This window comes from Podarcis muralis, chromosome 1 (assembly GCF_964188315.1).
Source record: "Podarcis muralis chromosome 1, rPodMur119.hap1.1, whole genome shotgun sequence".
NCBI lineage: Eukaryota > Metazoa > Chordata > Lepidosauria > Squamata > Lacertidae > Podarcis > Podarcis muralis.
This window is the reverse complement of record NC_135655.1, coordinates 29,369,365-29,385,921: the sequence shown is the minus strand read 5'-3', so window position 1 is coordinate 29,385,921 and position 16,557 is coordinate 29,369,365. Positions and strand designations below refer to the sequence as shown.

The following is a 16,557-nucleotide window of genomic DNA, read 5'->3' as shown; positions in this document are numbered from 1 at the left end:
CTGTGATGTGTTAGAGAGATGGTTCATGTCAATCAAAAATTCTGATTTAAGTAATAAAAATGTAAGTGCATCATCACAGGTATATGTGCTCTGTATCGCAGCTATTCTCTTCCCCTCCTGCATGACGACTGTGAATTCAAGCTTTTCACAGCAGAGTTTTGAAGCCTTTTTGTTCCCTCTGTAAATAAACAGTCAACAGCCTTTTGTCCTTCCTTAAGCCTCCTTTTCTCAAGATCTCAAAGCACCCCTTCAAACATCAGTGGACTTTGTCAGGAAATGGCAAGATTCTGAAACTGGCTAATAAGATTCTACCAGCTAAGAACATAACAATAGCTTGCTGTACCAGGTCAAAGGCCCATCTGTTCCAGCATCCTGTTCTCACAGTGGCCAGCCAGATGCCTGTGGGAAGCAAGACTTGAGTACAAGAGCCCTCTCCCCTCCTGTGGTTTCCAGCAACTGGTATTTAGAAGCATTGCTGCCTCCAGCTGTTAAGGCAGAGCATAGCCATCATGGCTAGTAGCCATCAATAGCCCTCTCCTCCACGAATCTGTCTAATCCTCTTTTAAACCCATCTAAGTTGGCCACCAGGGACACGGGTGGTGCTGTGGGTTAAAGCCTCAGTGCCTAGGACTTGCCAATCGAAAGGTCGGCAGTTTGAATCCCCGCAGCGGGGTGCGCTCCCGTTTCTCGGTCCCAGCGCCTGCCAACCTAGCAGTTCGAAAGCACCCTCAGGTGCAAGTAGATAAATAGGGACCGCTTACTGGCGGGAAGGTAAACGGCGTTCCGTGTGCTGCGCTGGCTCGCCAGATGCAGCTTGTCACGCTGGCCACGTGACCCGGAAGTGTCTGCGGACAGCGCTGGCCCCCGGCCTATAGAGTGAGATGGGCGCACAACCCTAGAGTCTGTCAAGACTGGCCCGTATGGGCAGGGGTACAAAAAAAAAAAAAAAAGTTGGCCACCATTCCTGAGAGAGTGAGTTCTATCATTTGATTATGCTCTGCATAATCTGTCCTAAACCTTCCAACATTTGACTTCATTGGATGCCTACAAATTTTAGTATTATGAGAGATGGAGAAAAACTTTTCTCTATTCTATCTACTTTCCCCATGCCTTGTATCATTTTTTTTAATAAACGTCTATCATGTCACCTCTAAGGGCTCATTCACACTTCTGCTTGTCCTGTGCCTGAAAAGCACAGGGCTGAGCAGTTTTGCCTTTGACCCACCGCTTTGCCCCCCTGGAAAACCTGCTCTTTAGCGCTAAATCAGAACAAACAGCAATCCATGGAAGACCTGATTGCTGTTTGATCCAACTTGGCTTGGTGGGTGTTCGCAGGGGAAAGTGACAGGGCAAATGGAAGTGTGGATAACTCCAAACTTGCCTTTTCAGTTTAGAAAAAGGCAAGTAAGGGCTTATCCACAGCCCAAATGCTGCAACCATTCTTCATAGGGGAGTCACTCCATCCCCTTGATCATTTTGGTGGCCATTTTCTGAACCTCTTCTAACTCTGCAGTTAGGAACTAGGAGCACTGAAGAAGCAGAGTTTGCTCTCAGACCTGAAAGCAAACTGGACCATATTGCGAGATTCGAAGCTAGGAAATCCTACTGCCACTCCCTTTACCATCAGTATATTCTTTCTTGTCATATGCCATCTCAAGTGGGCTGATCTGGGCTGTCAAAGTGGTACTGGTGAATCACTGTTGCAGCATGCCAAAAGACAGGTCTAAGTTGGCCAGAGACCGTAGAACAGAATCATGTGAAAATGGAACGACTGCTTTGACCCATAGTATAATGATACTTTAGGAGGCACATGTTGAGAGTGTGGAACTCAACTCCTGCCTTGAGAATAAAAGTCTCGATCTGCAGCATGATGTGGTAGTACAGATCTGAAATAAGGTAGTAGAATGGATTCTGACATGTGCTGTAAATTAGATATCAAAGACTGGTTTGTTGTTTTTTACGCTTTCCTAGATAAGTATCACATCAGGGAGAAAGGTTTAATTTTATTTGGAGTTCATTTTACCTGAGGTAAAATGGCACCTTCCCCTCCTGCAATCTGAAGTTGAACAATTCGTTCTTCCGCATCATTTGTTTACAAGTATAGACCAAGTTGAAAATGCTGGTTCTCTGATTGTTTTTTTTTTATTAAAAAATGGGCCTTTCTCCCCATCACTGATGAACCAGGGTTGTGGGGCCAGTTGCCTAGTTGTACACATTGCTTCTTTGCCTTTGCCAAACTAACTTTGCAACTGCAGTGCAAATCTACCTCCATAATTCCTCACCAAAATATTGTTCCTTCTGTGCATTGATCTACTGTCCTGTTTTCTGATGGTGCTTTCTATGTGGTTCCATGAACAAGGGATATTGCAGATGAGCAAGCAAGTCGTGTCAGGGCCCCTCGATGTCACACCACCTTGGCTAATTTCACACCAATGTGACTGGGGACCTGCAATGGCAGGGTGTTCGTTTTTTTAACCATGCTCGCTAATCCTATTAACCTTCGATTAAAGTTCCAAAATCAATGCTATTCTTTTGGCCTGAGGAGGTAATATTGAGCCCTGAGAAATGAGCTACCTCACGACCTTTACTTTTAATGAGATCAATAGAAGTTAGTGTCGCCGTCTCTTAAAATAATTGGCAAATATTAGGGCTGAATTCGGGCCAACAGCTAGTATCTGTTCTAAATTGAAAGAGACAGGAATAAATAGAGGAAAGACACAAACAGATCTGGTCTTGAGCTCCTTGTTCCATTTAGGATTTTCGAGTGCTCAATGTAGATGATATGGTCAGCACAGGCGCCATTCCAGAGGTAGGTAACGTGAAACACCCACAAGACACAATTGTGCACTGGTTCACATATTGCCAGGTTAGAATTTTGTTGTTGTTTAGTCGTTTAGTCGTGTCCGACTCTTCGTGACCCCATGAACCAGAGCACGCCAGGCACTCCTGTCTTCCACTGCCTCTTGCAGTTTGGTCAAACTCATGTTCGTAGCTTTGAGAACACTGTCCAACCATCTCGTCCTCTGTCGTCCCCTTCTCCTTGTGCCCTCAATCTTTCCCAACATCAGGGTCTTTTCCAGGGAGTCTTCTCTTCTCATGAGGTGGCCAAAGTATTGGAGCCTCAGCTTCAGGATCTGTCCTTCCAGTGAGCACTCAGGGCTGATTTCCTTCAGAATGGATAGGTTTGATCTTCTTGCAGTCCATGGGACTCTCAAGAGTCTCCTCCAGCACCATAATTCAAAAGCATCAATTCTTCGGCGATCAGCCTTCTTTATGGTCCAGTTAGAATTTTACTCTTAACTATAAATCAGTTTCTAGCCCTCAGTGGTTTGAGTTAAGCAATGGGATACCCAACACATACCTTAATTAGCTTAATGATTGGTGTCCTAGAAACCAGCAGAGCATTGTATTTTCTCTGCAAGGTCCCTTCCTGTGCCCTTTAGAAATTGTGTTCTCTGGGAACTGCAGGATACCTGAGCTGCCACAGGTCTGGGATTCCTGAAGGGGTGCAGATTCTTTCTCAGTGACATCTTGCTGGGAGTTGTCGGTGGCAGAATCTGTTAACCGAGGGCCACTAAGTTGCTTCCGGTCAAGCTGGCAGCCAACCAGCGCCCCCAAGGCCACTGGGCACCTGTCCTCAGGTGGGAAGGCTTTCCTACCCTGGGCAGCCTCCCTACATGACACAGGGCAGCTTCCAAGGTGCAGATGGAGCCATCTTAACAGCTGCAGTTATCCCTTTCCCTCAAACTGCTCTGGCTTTGCTTCACTTTGTTCTTTCCTATTTCTTGGATTTGCACAGCCCAACATACAAATTCCTGGCTTGGATATCATTCTCCCCATGTCAACTGATGGCATTTTGCTGCAGTTGCACGTACTGTATTTAATGTTATTTCTTTTGTCTGGAACAGCAGCTATAGGAGATTGGTTCCTTGAAACATTGCCGGGTCCAACAGTCACTGTCCCAAGCACCAAAGTTGAAATAGGTTGGAGTTTTATTTGACAGGGCATCAATCCTACAGATTTATTCGGATGTAGTAGGCTGTCTTTTCCCTAAGGAACCTTGGGAGCTGTAGTCCTGTGTGTTGGGAGATGGGGATTGCTGACAGACAATTCTGTAGTGTAGATATACCCACTGGAGCTGTGAGGGGAAAAGATAAAAAGTCAGGTTCCCCAATTATTATTTTTTTTTACTGGTTTGTCCACAGTTTGCAGCATCCTCAGCTTCTGCTTTGATCCCAATACACATGAAATTCAAGCTTTTTTGCTTTGCACTGATTGGCCGATTGGTCCAGAGAATTAAATGTTGCAGCTGCTGTTCCCTAATTAAATGAGCATTCATCCTGTCATTAATACAGTGTAATATTTTGACATTTATCTTATCTTTTCTTTTTTTAACCATTGGATTTTGTTCATGCCTGAAGGCAAACTCAAAAAGAGGCAAATACAGCCAGAGTAAACTTTTGAGTGATATTTCACTGGAAATTGTTATTCTCCAGTCTCTTGACAGGCACAGATTCACAACTGGCGTCAGATTTATTAGCACTTTAGGCTAAATATGTACCTAACTGTCCATTTAAGATCTTCAAGGGCAGATCTCCTACGGGTGCCTCCACCATCTAAGATGCCAGAGAGGGACCCTTCCCAGTGGTGGCACCCCAGTTCTCCCCAGAAAGGTTAGCTTGACACCCACTTTATGGTTCTACTGATGCCAGGCAAAGACCTTTTATATCTTGCCAGTCTTATTAGATGCACTTTTAAACCTGCCAACCATTTTACATTTATTACCTTGTAATTGCATCTTAATTGTTTTATCCGGTTTGTACACCATCCATGGTACGATGATCAAAGAGCGGTATGAAGCCACCAAGAGTAAATAAATGCAGACTCTCCTGCAAATTCACAGTTGCATGGGCACAGTCATAAAGCAGCATATCTGAGCAAGCATATTTGGATACACTGGCATGCACAGACTCTTTACCATACTTGCTTTCTCACAAGCGCACCCAGAGCCTCCTCACCTTGAACAGGGAAACCCACAGGGAGAGATGGGCTTCATAGCTGGGTGACATTTGTATGTTGCCTCTCCCCACAGACTGGGCCCGGATAGTGCCTCTTATTACTGCAGCCTTGTGATTAATGTTGATGAACGAATTTAAATTTCTGTCCTTGCTCCCTCTGCCGCCTGGCCCTGATGTGCTCAGAATTGCAGCAAGCTGTCTGCTTTCTGGGATGCAGCACTGGCAGGAGGAGCATGTGTCTCTCTGCCTCCTGCCACCTCCTTGAATAATGAGCAGTGCACCTCATGGCCAAAGGCACAGTCCACCCCACTTTGCACAGAAGGCGTCCACGAGGTCTCAGAAGATGGTGGTTTTCCTTAAGAGGGAAATTCACGCAAGGTCAGCTGCCATTGTGGTGGGATCCCTCCCCTTCAGGCTTCAGCTTCTGAATGCAAACTGTTGCCTGGGATTCCATAAAGCAGCGCAAAGGCTCTCAGCCTTGGTCCACAAAACACGTACAATTGCAATCCTAGGGTGCCAAAACTTCTCCTCCAATTCTCAGGTTTTTCCTCCCTTCCTCTGCAAAAGAGTTTTTCTGCTTTTCTGCCTTGTTCTTGAGGCACAAGAGAATTTCTTTAGGATGGTTTTAAGTTCACTATCTTGTGAGATGACGAACATTGTTTATGGGAGGCGGAGTTATTGTTTTGTGCTGTTTTTAACTATTTTGTGCTTCCATCCTGTATTTCTGTCTTGTGAACGACCCTGAGATTTTCAGTTGAAGGGCAATATATAAATTTTAACAACAAACCACCGCCACCTTGGTCATCTAAAAGGCTATAGAATATGAATCAGTCATTGGTCTGGTATAATGAAGGCACCAGGTGAACCTCCCTGGGGAGAGCATTCCATAAATGGGGAGCCGCTTCAGAAAAGGCACATTCTCATGTTGCCACCCTCCAGATCTCCCATGGCGGAGGCACATGAAGAAGGGCCTCAAAGGATGATCACAAAGTCCGGGTTGGTTTATATGGGGAGTGGCAGTCCTTGAGGTAGTTTTCTTCCTTGTAAACATTTATGCAGCACTTTGCAGCCTCCCTGGCTGCCTGCGCTTCCTGATCTGGAAAAGCCCCATGGGAGCAATTACTTTACAATGTTTCCCCTGAGCTTTAGCTGAGGCACAGGCATTCAGGGAAGCTGCAGAGCACAGACCACTAGTGAGATGATTTGTTGAATGAAAGAAAAGATGCTCACCAACACCCCTTGGCCAGTTCAAAAATAAAGTCAGCGTAACAAAAAACGTGGATGAGACTTTTGCTAAAATTTTCCATCCCCTTTGATAACCAAATGCAGTTTCTTTCCCATTTACTGATGGAGAATGGTTAAAAAACCACACACACGCATGCAGGATAAATGTTTGGCACAACACTAATCCATATTCCACCAGCTCCCTTTCCTGAGCACCCAATGCCTCCTGGGCCATATTCTGGCCTCTTTTCTAAACACAAGTAGAAGAAGCTGACATTGAAAACATCCTTTATGAGTTTGTCTTCACTCTTCTGTTTGCCCGACCCAGCCCACCCTCCTCTACTCTAGTGGCAGCCCTGGGACCAAGAGATAAGTGCTAATTAGATTAAAGATGCTGTCAAGGGCTGACCTCTCTGGGACTATAGGCAGAGGCCCTAGAGGGCATTGGCCTCTGGCACCCAGCCATTGTGAGTAACCCAATAAAGAAGTAAAATATACCAATTGCTCTCTGTTCCCTCAGGGAGTTTTCAATATTTGATCTGCTCCCAACCTTCTGTGCTGAGTCAGCTTCAGATCTGAGCATTCTTTCCACTGCCTGCAAGTCAGCTCTTCCACGACTCTTTCCCTTCTGCCTTTAGATCCCATTCTTATTTTCTGTGGGTGACCTATTTGGTTGCTAACTGTGCCTGTAGTCTATGCAGCAACCTTAACTTTGTTTTTGGCTGCTGAAACTGATTCCAACAATGGATCCCAGTGACTGCCGGCCTATCCTAGGTTTTTAAAGCTTGCATTAGTTCGCATACCTCTAAGCCCTAGGGAGTAAACATTGACATTATGACCCACGCCCGAGCTGTCATCAGTCACCACAGCTTTTTTATTATTTATTTATTTTAAATGATATTTATTATGCAACTTATAAAGAATCAGAGCCTAAATTTGCTTGTTTACCAAGTCCTTCCCAGTTCCTTTTCTCTTTTGCATTGTGTATGTTAGACCGTGTTGTGTTGTCAATCTCTGCATGACACATAGTAATAATGACAACAGTAATATATTGTTAATAATTATGGAGTATAGCACCTCTCAGGCCCATCATGAATTTGATCATAGGAGTTTAAGAAGATGCTTCTATCTTTTCTGATTTTACACTTTAATTTTGAGTACAGTGGTACCTCGGGTTACACACGCTTCAGGTTATGTGTTTTCGGGTTGCACACCGCGCCAAGCCTGGAAATACCGGAACGGGTTACTTCCAGGTTTCGGCGCTCGTGCATGCGCAAAACCACCAAATTGCGACCCACGCATGCGCAGACACGCCGCTGCAGTTTGCGAACGTGCCTCCTGCACGGATCACGTTCGCAACCCGAGGTTCCACTGTATTTATAACATGAAGTTTTTCAATATATCTAATCACTTTATGTCTGCCATCCCGGTAAAGGACCACTTGGGAGTTTCCAGAGATATGTTTTGATCTGCTAGTTCAGTGAAGGGAAGTGTTTCAACTGATACTGTAAAAGATACATCTGCATGTATTTGCTTGTAAGCACCTGGATATGGGGCTACCTGGAGGAAAGAGGTCAAGAGTTGATGATGGGTTGTTTGATATTTTGTATGAAAACAGTGATTGCTTTATTAAACTTTAAACCAAAAAGCAGAATATTATAGGATTAAGTGATGATGATGCCGATGAATGGCAGCAACAGGTCTAGCAGATTTAGTTTGTTTGCAACCTTCTGTGATGAAATAAATATGCAAAATTAGCTGCAGCCCTCCAGCTCGTGCTACATTCCTGACCCCAGTGCCATCCCATCAGTGTGCATGAAGCTTGTGCATGCTTGGTGTGGTGATCCATGCAATGTGCTCCAGAATCCTTCTCCTATTGGGTCTGAGGTTTATTGCTGGTGCCTGTGCAGACTCTCCATCCCTACCCCCAAACACTTTGAAAGTTGGTTGCTTATACTATGTGCTTGTTGATGTGTTAAGGATGTTTTGTAATAATTGTCTTTTAATTGCCTCTTGGGCAACCTGCTGCGGGGCTGTTTATGTCTTGCTGGGGGAAGAGGTTGTAAGGCAATGGCTAATGTGTGTGTGCTCTTTTGACGCATAAGGGAGGGAGTGTATTTGCCCTCCCCAGTGAAAGTGAGATGCAGAACTCTGGGACCCTTCCCTGCCTCTGAGCATAGCTGTCAACTTTTCCCTTTTCTTGCGAGGAATCCTATTCGGAATAAGGGAATTTCCCTTAAAAAAAGGAAAATGTTGACAGCTATTCCTCTGAGCTAGCTTTTAACTTTAATAAAATGGTGTGGCGATAAGGGGATGATTGGGGAGAAGGGTTGATGAAGAGGGATCACAGGCAGTGACAGAATTATTTAAACAGCCTCATAGTGCTGCTTCATCTTTGCAAACATCACAAATCAGACTAACATCTGACTGAGCAAGGAGGTGTGGCAGTAACAGCAAGGAAGGGGCAGCGAAAGTCTGATGTGCATTAGAAGCAGGAGGAGGGAATTGTGGCTACTATCAGAAGAGGCATTTATATTATTGGAAAAAACATTTTCCATGGCGGTGTGATGGCATCACATCAGAGACAAGCAAATGCTAACGGGCTGTGAGAGTGGAACCAAATATTATGGTGAATGTGGGGCTTCCACGGAAACGGGCAGCCTTGTGTCAAGTTCTTGCTCCCTCTTAGTCATAGTAATGTCCTGCAATACCATTGTGTGTTTTCTTCCCCTACTGCTGTTTTCACGGGCAGTTCTACTCTGATTTCCCATGACAAAAAGGAGACCAGCAAACACTAATGGGTATCTTTAAAATTATGAGTGTTTGCTATAATGGGGGGAGGGATTGAACCCACCAGATGTTTTGGTCACAATAAGCATATTTGTTGAAACTATAGTGTCTGTTAAAAACAACAATTTCCTGCATTATCTGTCATATTAATTATGCTCACCTATGTTAAAGACAGTGTTCTTGCATCACTTATGAATGCAACCTGTGTCTATCTCACTGAAACTCATGAGGAAAGGTTGATACACTTTGTCTCCACTGGGGCCACTTCTCGTACTTCTTTCCATCATTTTTAGGCACACACATATTCACAAGGACACTGCATCTCTCTGTTGAGTGACCGTTCAGTTTTATATCTCTGTACTGTAATATATGAAGCTGCACTCTGCTGGGCATTTCAGTTCTGCTTTTCATGATTCCCCTTTCCACCTTCTTGGCTTCCTGCTAATTCCTGCACTCTCACCCATGTTAAATCTTTAGCTAGATGCTCCCACATTTGCCCCCTCCTTGGGGAGCCATAAGAATGTGAGGAGGATGCCTGCATTTGCTACCTACCTACCATAGATATTGGGAGCAATTCAACATGGTGCTAAGGTGATGGTCCTGTCAGGTCAAACATTTCATCTGGCAGATGGAATGGTCCCCTCTCCACTCCTCCTGCACACTGTTCTGAGGTTTTTCATCACCCCCTCCTAGTAAATTTCAGGCATGCATAGGGGAGGAGAGGAGGGAACGTCCCATTACACAAACATAACTTCTTGCACAGGGCTTCTGCTGACACCGATACTGATTAGTTGAATCCTGCCCTTTGTTCCCTGGCACGCGAGCTCCCCTGCCCATAGCCCTGTTGCTTCTCGGAGTCTTATATGGTGCCCCCCCTTTTTTGTTCAGATATCTTACAACTTGGGGAAGATGTACAGTGAAATGATATTTGTCAATGGCTTTGTGCACTGTGACCCACACCCTGGCAATGTGTTGGTGAAGAAGTGCCCAAGTACAGGCAAGACACACATTATACTTCTGGACCATGGGCTCTATCAGGTAAGCAGAGAGCAGTGAGAGGACATGGGGAGAGAAGGAGGGCTGTCCGTACTGAGGCCAGAACTTTGCCAGGAAGAATTCTTTTGCCATGGTAGCAGATGGCAATCTTTGTCTTTCCCAGTGAGGTTTTTGTATCTGTGTTGTTCTGGTTTAGGAACCAGAACGGATTAAGAGGAGACGGGTGCTGAAAGGCAGGGAACAGGCAGGCAGTAGGAGAGGCATGGGAAGGAGTCCACAACCTGCTGCCTTCCAGATGCTGTTGAACTACAACTCCCATCAGCTGAAGGCAGCATGTTCGGTGGTCAAGGATGATGGGAGTTGTAGTGCCACAGTATCAGGGGAGGGTACCAGGCTGCAGAAGGCAGATCTAAGGTGAGGGTGCCTGGGTAGCACCAACTTGTAGCTTGTGGGTTGTGGCTCATAGAGAGGAGGTGGGCAGCTGTCTCAGCTGTGGGAATGGCTGACTGACTCATTAGGAAAGATAAGCTACGGGGCCAAGCAGAATGGGTTAGCAAGACTGTCAAGAATATGAGCTGCTGGACCCACAGCAAGGAGGGCACCATATCCATATTCCACCTGGGGTGCAGCTTAGAGCTATGCTGGAGTAGTAGCCAGTTGCCTCTGTGTGAATTAAACGAGTGACACAGGCCAACCTATTTCTTATTCATAGTTGTCACTTAATCCCAGCTGTTTTCTTCTCTTATAGAATCTTGTATTTTCTGTCCATAATGTTATTTAACGGTGCTTTGTGGGAAATTCCTCCTCCTCCTCCAGGTCCTGTCAGAGAACTTCCGCTTGGACTATTGCCGGCTTTGGCAGGCCTTGATCAAATCTGACATGAAGCGTGTCCAGAAATACAGTCGTCGGCTGGGAGCGGGCGACCTGTATCCCCTCTTTGCCTGCATGCTCACTGCCAGGTCTTGGGAGTCAGTCAACAGGGGCATCGACCGGCTGCCAGTCACTAAACAAGAGGTACATCTTTTATTATAGCTGTCTAGTAGGTTAATGTAAGTAATAAACAAGGAGACTGCCCTAAGAACATTCTAGTGAACAGTCATAGATACCGCAATTAAAGAAGGTCTGCATAGGAGCGCAGGAACCTGCCTTATAGTGAATTAGTCCATGTATCTCAGTACAGTGGTACCTCGGGTTACATACGCTTCAGGTTACAGACTCCACTAACCCAGAAATAGTACCTCGGGTTAAGAACTTTGCTTCAGGATGAGAACAGAAATCGTGGTCTGGTAGTGTGGCGGCAGCAGGAGACCCCATTAGCTAAAGTGGTGCTTGAGGTTAAGAACAGTTTCAGGTTAAGAACGGACCTCAGAACAAATTAAGTATGTAACCAGAGGTACCACTGTATAGACATACCTCAGATATATTGCGGATTCAGTTCCAGACCACTGCAATAAAACGAATATCGTAAGAAAGCGAGTCACACAATTTTCTTGGTTTCCCAGTGCATATAAAAGGTATGTTCACACTATATTGAAGCCTATTAAGTGTGCAATAGCAATAGGGGTGGGAGGGTAAAACCTGGCTCTGGACCTAGCCAGCTCTACTTCCGTGGCCAAAAGAGGCGGGGCAAAGGGGGCACTTCCTTCCTCTGGAGCAGCTGGGCTGCACCCGTATCCTTGTAAGGAGCAACAGGAACAACTGTGTGGTGGGGACAGGCTCCTATAGCCTTGTCTCGAACCCAGCAGCACAGTAACAGCTCCTCTGGTCCTTCAGTTTGGGGGGGGGGGGGAGCAATATCTGCGAAGTGCAATAAAACAAGGTGTGCCTGTATTGACTGCACTGACTGGCAGGAGCTCTCCAGGGTTCCCTACTGCCACCTTTCCCAGTCCTACCTGGAGATGCCAGAGAATGTGTGCCCTGCCACTGAGTTATGACCCTTACCCAGTTCTTGTGCTATATCTTATGCAGAGGCCCATGTAGGAGAGCCCAGGTTTCTCAAGAGGGAAGGGCTGTCCCTCAGTCTTAGAATACATTTGCTGCATGCAAAAGGTTCCAGGTTCAGTTCCTGGCATGTCATATTAAAAAAATGCTCCGTTTGGGAATGATCTCTGACTGAGACTGTGGAGAGCTGCTGCTGCCTGGAATAGACTGCACTGGAGTTGATGGACCACTGGTGTTGTTCTGTATAGGGCAGCTTCATGTGCTCAGTCATTTAGATTCTCCTTTGACTCTCTTCTGGATTTTACTAATTAGCATGCTAGCTGCTAGAGGATGTGGAGATAGCTTCTGTGTTTGTGAGATGTGCACCAGTGCTCTGGATTCATTGAAATGCTTGCAGAGTTGATGGGCAGGTGTCTCCAGCAACAGACCACAGAGGGTGGGTTTACACTGGCCATACTTCCTATTCGTTGGACCTGGGCTTCTATTTGTTGAGCTCTGGATTGGCCTTCCCCAACCTGCTGCACTTAAATTGTTTCGGACTGTGTCTCCCATCTGGCCCAGGCACCATGGCCAGTGCTCAGAGATGATAGGAATTATAGACCCAAACACCTGAAGGTTCAGAAAGGCTGTTCTACAGATCAAGCCCTCTTTGCAAAATCTGTGGTAGCTGCTTCTAGATCATGGATCAGGGATTATGGATCAGCTCTCCATTGTGAACCTTTCTCATCCCTATCTCACCTACTGTCTGACTGTGCCAGGATGTGGAAATCCGGACGAACGCTGCCATGTACCTACCTCAGATCACCAAGCTGCTGAACAGCGTCCCCCGTCAGATGTTGCTGCTGTTGAAGACCAATGATTTGTTGAGGGGCATCGAATCGGCTTTACAGACACGGGCCAGTGCCAGCTCTTTCCTCAACATGTCTCGCTGCTGCATTCGAGCTGTCTCCACGTGAGTTCCCTTTGCCGCGTGAGGCATGATCCTCGGCTGTTGTTTGGCTAGTGATTCCTACTTTCTGTTACTTTGCAGAGGAGCTAAAGAACACATGTAGGCCAGAATTCAAATGCATCTGGATGTGGAAGATTTAGCCGGACCCAATCACTGCTGTTCTGTTTTAAGGTGGAAGTGGAATAGCAACTCCCTTTTGAATCTTTTAACGCTTTGTAGCCAAATGGGTAGTTCCCCTTTCCCCAACACCATTATTACATTTTTTTTGAGGGGGGGGGGCAGAGTTAATTGGGATTATTATTTGGGGGTAAGCACTCCCTCCACACCTCACTGCACTTCAGATCATGATTGTCACCTGTGATTTGGGGGCGGGGTGAGCAGGGAGGAAGAAAGAAAAAGATATAAGCTAATTCTATTTGGAAAGGGGCAACATGATAGAACTGACTCCTAGAGGGGAGGAGAGATGGACCATAGAAAATGAAATGGCTAGAGCACAATCTCTACAAGCTATTACAGCCTACAGGATAGAGGCCAGAACAGCTGTGAGATGGGCCATCTCATCTAGGCCATAGGAATCTGAGCAGCTGTTGCATTGTGTAAAAAACAAACAAACAAATTTCTGAGCTCAATAAAACTGAAGCTGAATAGGGGAAACATGAGAAGAGGATGTTTTGATCACTATGTTGTGCAAAAAGTGAGTGGCAGAATGTGGCTGTTCTACAATACGTGTCCAGAGTGTGGGAATAACATTGGTGCCATGGAACGTTTAACATCCTGAGGTGTCTTCAGCCATCTTTATAAATCTCCTTTAAGATGGTGCAAGCAGAGGGGAAGGGTTGAGAAGTTGCAGGTTTGGGGTGCGGTTCTTTATTGAGTAATGAATTTCTACCCCCTCCCCCCCTTGTTAAGAGGGGGGGGCACTTGGTTTGCTTCCTCAGTTCTGCCTTCATTGCTGCCATATGGTACCCACTGTAGAATTGTCCAAAGTTGGCAAAGGCTACTAGTAACACAGGTGGAGGTGGCAGGTGGAATGAAAAGGTAGAGGCCCGCCTGGTGTTTGTGAAATACTTCCCCAAGGGAGGCTCACCTAGCACTTTCATAACATAACTTTAGGTGCCAGGCAAAAACATTTCACTTTAACCAGCCCTTTGGCTGATCAACATTCGATATCCTTTTAAATGTATTTGTGGGAGGACAGGGGGTTATTGGTTAGTTCTTGTTCTTGCTTTTAATATTTATTTTGTGTCCTCATTTTGCATTTTTATGTTGTGAACTGTGATCTTTGGATGAAGGGTGGTATATCAATTTAATAAATAATAATTTTGGCCCAAATGGGGTCCAAATGTAAGCCAGCAGAGACTGGGGCAGTGTATTTCACTTGACCCAAATTTATGAATTGGTTCACACAGTAAACTCCACCAGCATTGCTCTTTCACTGGCTTCCTGTTGCTGGGCTTTGTCCCTGTAAGACAGGGGTGTGGAACGTTTTTCTCCCCTGGCTGGCCAGATCTGTCTCTACCTTACCCCTCACAGACTAATTTCGAGATCTCAAAATTGCTGCAAGATCTCTCACGTTCCTTTTCTGTGTTTTCTCCAGGCACCAGAGGAGCAAGAGTGACTCACTGTACAGGAAGGCACAGATATCCATCTCTGAGGCCCTGAGCTTGTGGCAGATCAACTTGTATGAACTTTTCCTGCGGCTGAAGGGGTCCCAGCTGGGGAACTGGGTCATTGCTTTCCTGAGCTGGATGCACCATTCCTCGTAGTGACATGAACTGGTGGCAGAAGCTGGGCCTGATTATATCCTTGCCTTTCTCAGCTGTGGCATCTTGTTTCTATTTATTCTGCTGGAGTTTTCTGGGTCTGTTTTCATGTAACACACGGTGCTGTCCTTGTTGCCTTTTGCAGGGTCACTTTCTTTCTGAGGCAGAGAAGGCGAAATCACAAAACAGCATCTAGAGCTCAAGGGAGCCAGAAGTCTCATGCTTCCAGATATAGTTCAGGATGGTGGCAGCTTAGGGAGAAGGTTGCAAATTTCTCTGTCTGCAGATCTCTAGCTGAAGTCCTAAAGAACTGCACAGGACCAACGAGCTTCTAACAATACCATACAGGTTTCCTGAGCAGATACTGCAGAATTGTTGCATTAATTCCCCTTCAGTTCTGCTGAAATGTTCCAAAACAAAATGGATATCAGGTAGGCAAAGAACTGAAAGCCAGAATGTCTAAACAGTACTCCCACTTCTGGGAGATTTTGAACGCAAAGGCTGGGAGTGAAACCAGTGAGAATTTCTTTTCTAATTGTCACCCTACCCCTCTCCAGGTGACAGTTTTTTTAAAAACAACCACAACCACAGACATGTCTACTAGCCATGGAATTCAAGTAACCTGTTTTGGGCCTCTCTGGTTGTGAGGTTTGGGAAATTTGGGGACATTTTAATTGCCTTAATTGCCTGAGATGTAAACTAGAAGCAGCAACACCAACCTGCATTGGAAGTGTTCAGAGAGAGACACTGTTGAATGGCAACACATTATTGTCTGAGAACTCATTCACAAGTCAGTGCTGGTCATGTTTTGTGTATTTGCAAGGGGAAATAAACAAGAGCGTCCTCCCTTTGGGAGGTAAAAAGAGCACATGTGCCTATTTGGGTTTTTTTAAAAACAACAACAACCTTTCTCACAAGAGTAACCTGTCTCTCTTGTGTTGGCAGTGAAATTGGATCTATTCACCAGCTCCACAGATGGAAGCAACCATCCTGAAATCCTATAAATATGGACCTACTTTGCATAAAAGGGTTTTCACTAATGCATATTTCTTGAGTCTATAAAGACAGTTTGATAAAGGAGGAACAATAGACTTGTTCCCATAATAAAAAAAATTAGACTTTGCGACCATTAATTAATGACCATTTAGAAATCATTATCATCCTTCAACTGCTGTAAATAGCTGAAGAGCACTCACATATAGAAAATCTGCAGGAATTCTCTATTTAGAGATTTGCTCCAAATGTAATATGACTGCACCCACTTTTTACTTGTTTAAAAAAACAACCAAAAAACCCACAAAACCTTTAACATGTACGAAAAGTCTGTGAAATTTTCCATGATACCACTGATAACCAGACATCAGATTATAATTTAGTTTCAGTTTGTTTTTTTGGGGGTGTGAAGGACCATTCATGATAGACATTTTAAAGATTCTCTTTCCAGTCCATTGATATAAATCTTTTAGGTATATTATACCACAGCCATTGCCAGACTTTTGTTGTTATTGCTACCCCTAAATCTTCCCACCATTTTATTTGACAAGCCATAGGTCTTATCAGCTAAGAGATTTAACACTGAATAAATTCTACCAATTTTACAATCTTCTACTCTACCAGGTACACAAAAGAGAATACTTTCAAACTTATGTTAGATCTCTCTGAGAGCTGCATTTGACTGAGGGTCAAAACAAAACATCTGATTGGAAGGTATTGGGGGAGCTGTTGAATTCGTCCTAGCTTTTGATTGCTCAACAATGCCGCTTTCAATAAAGTCCTTCAGGAACATTCATCCTTTGGTCCTGCTCCAAGCAGACACAAGGCCACTTGTGTCTTTTCTGTTTATATGTTACAGAAACATGAGGAATGCTGGAAGTGC

General features: G+C 45.1%; 1 protein-coding gene across 5 annotated transcripts in view; it reads left to right on the top strand.

Annotated features, from left to right (window-relative positions):
- ADCK1 (aarF domain containing kinase 1) overlaps nt 1–15,546 on the top strand; it is a 110,997-nt gene extending 95,451 nt beyond the window's left edge. For all 5 annotated transcript variants that reach the window (XM_077925247.1, XM_028718498.2, XM_028718483.2 and 2 more), the window contains 4 exons: nt 9,921–10,070; nt 10,845–11,042; nt 12,728–12,921; nt 14,516–15,546. In XM_077925247.1, the coding sequence (XP_077781373.1) occupies nt 9,921–10,070; nt 10,845–11,042; nt 12,728–12,921; nt 14,516–14,684 (711 nt within the window). In that variant the 3' untranslated portion in view covers nt 14,685–15,546. The remainder of the gene's footprint in view (nt 1–9,920; nt 10,071–10,844; nt 11,043–12,727; nt 12,922–14,515) is intronic.
- Nucleotides 15,547–16,557: the final 1,011 nt, after the last annotated feature.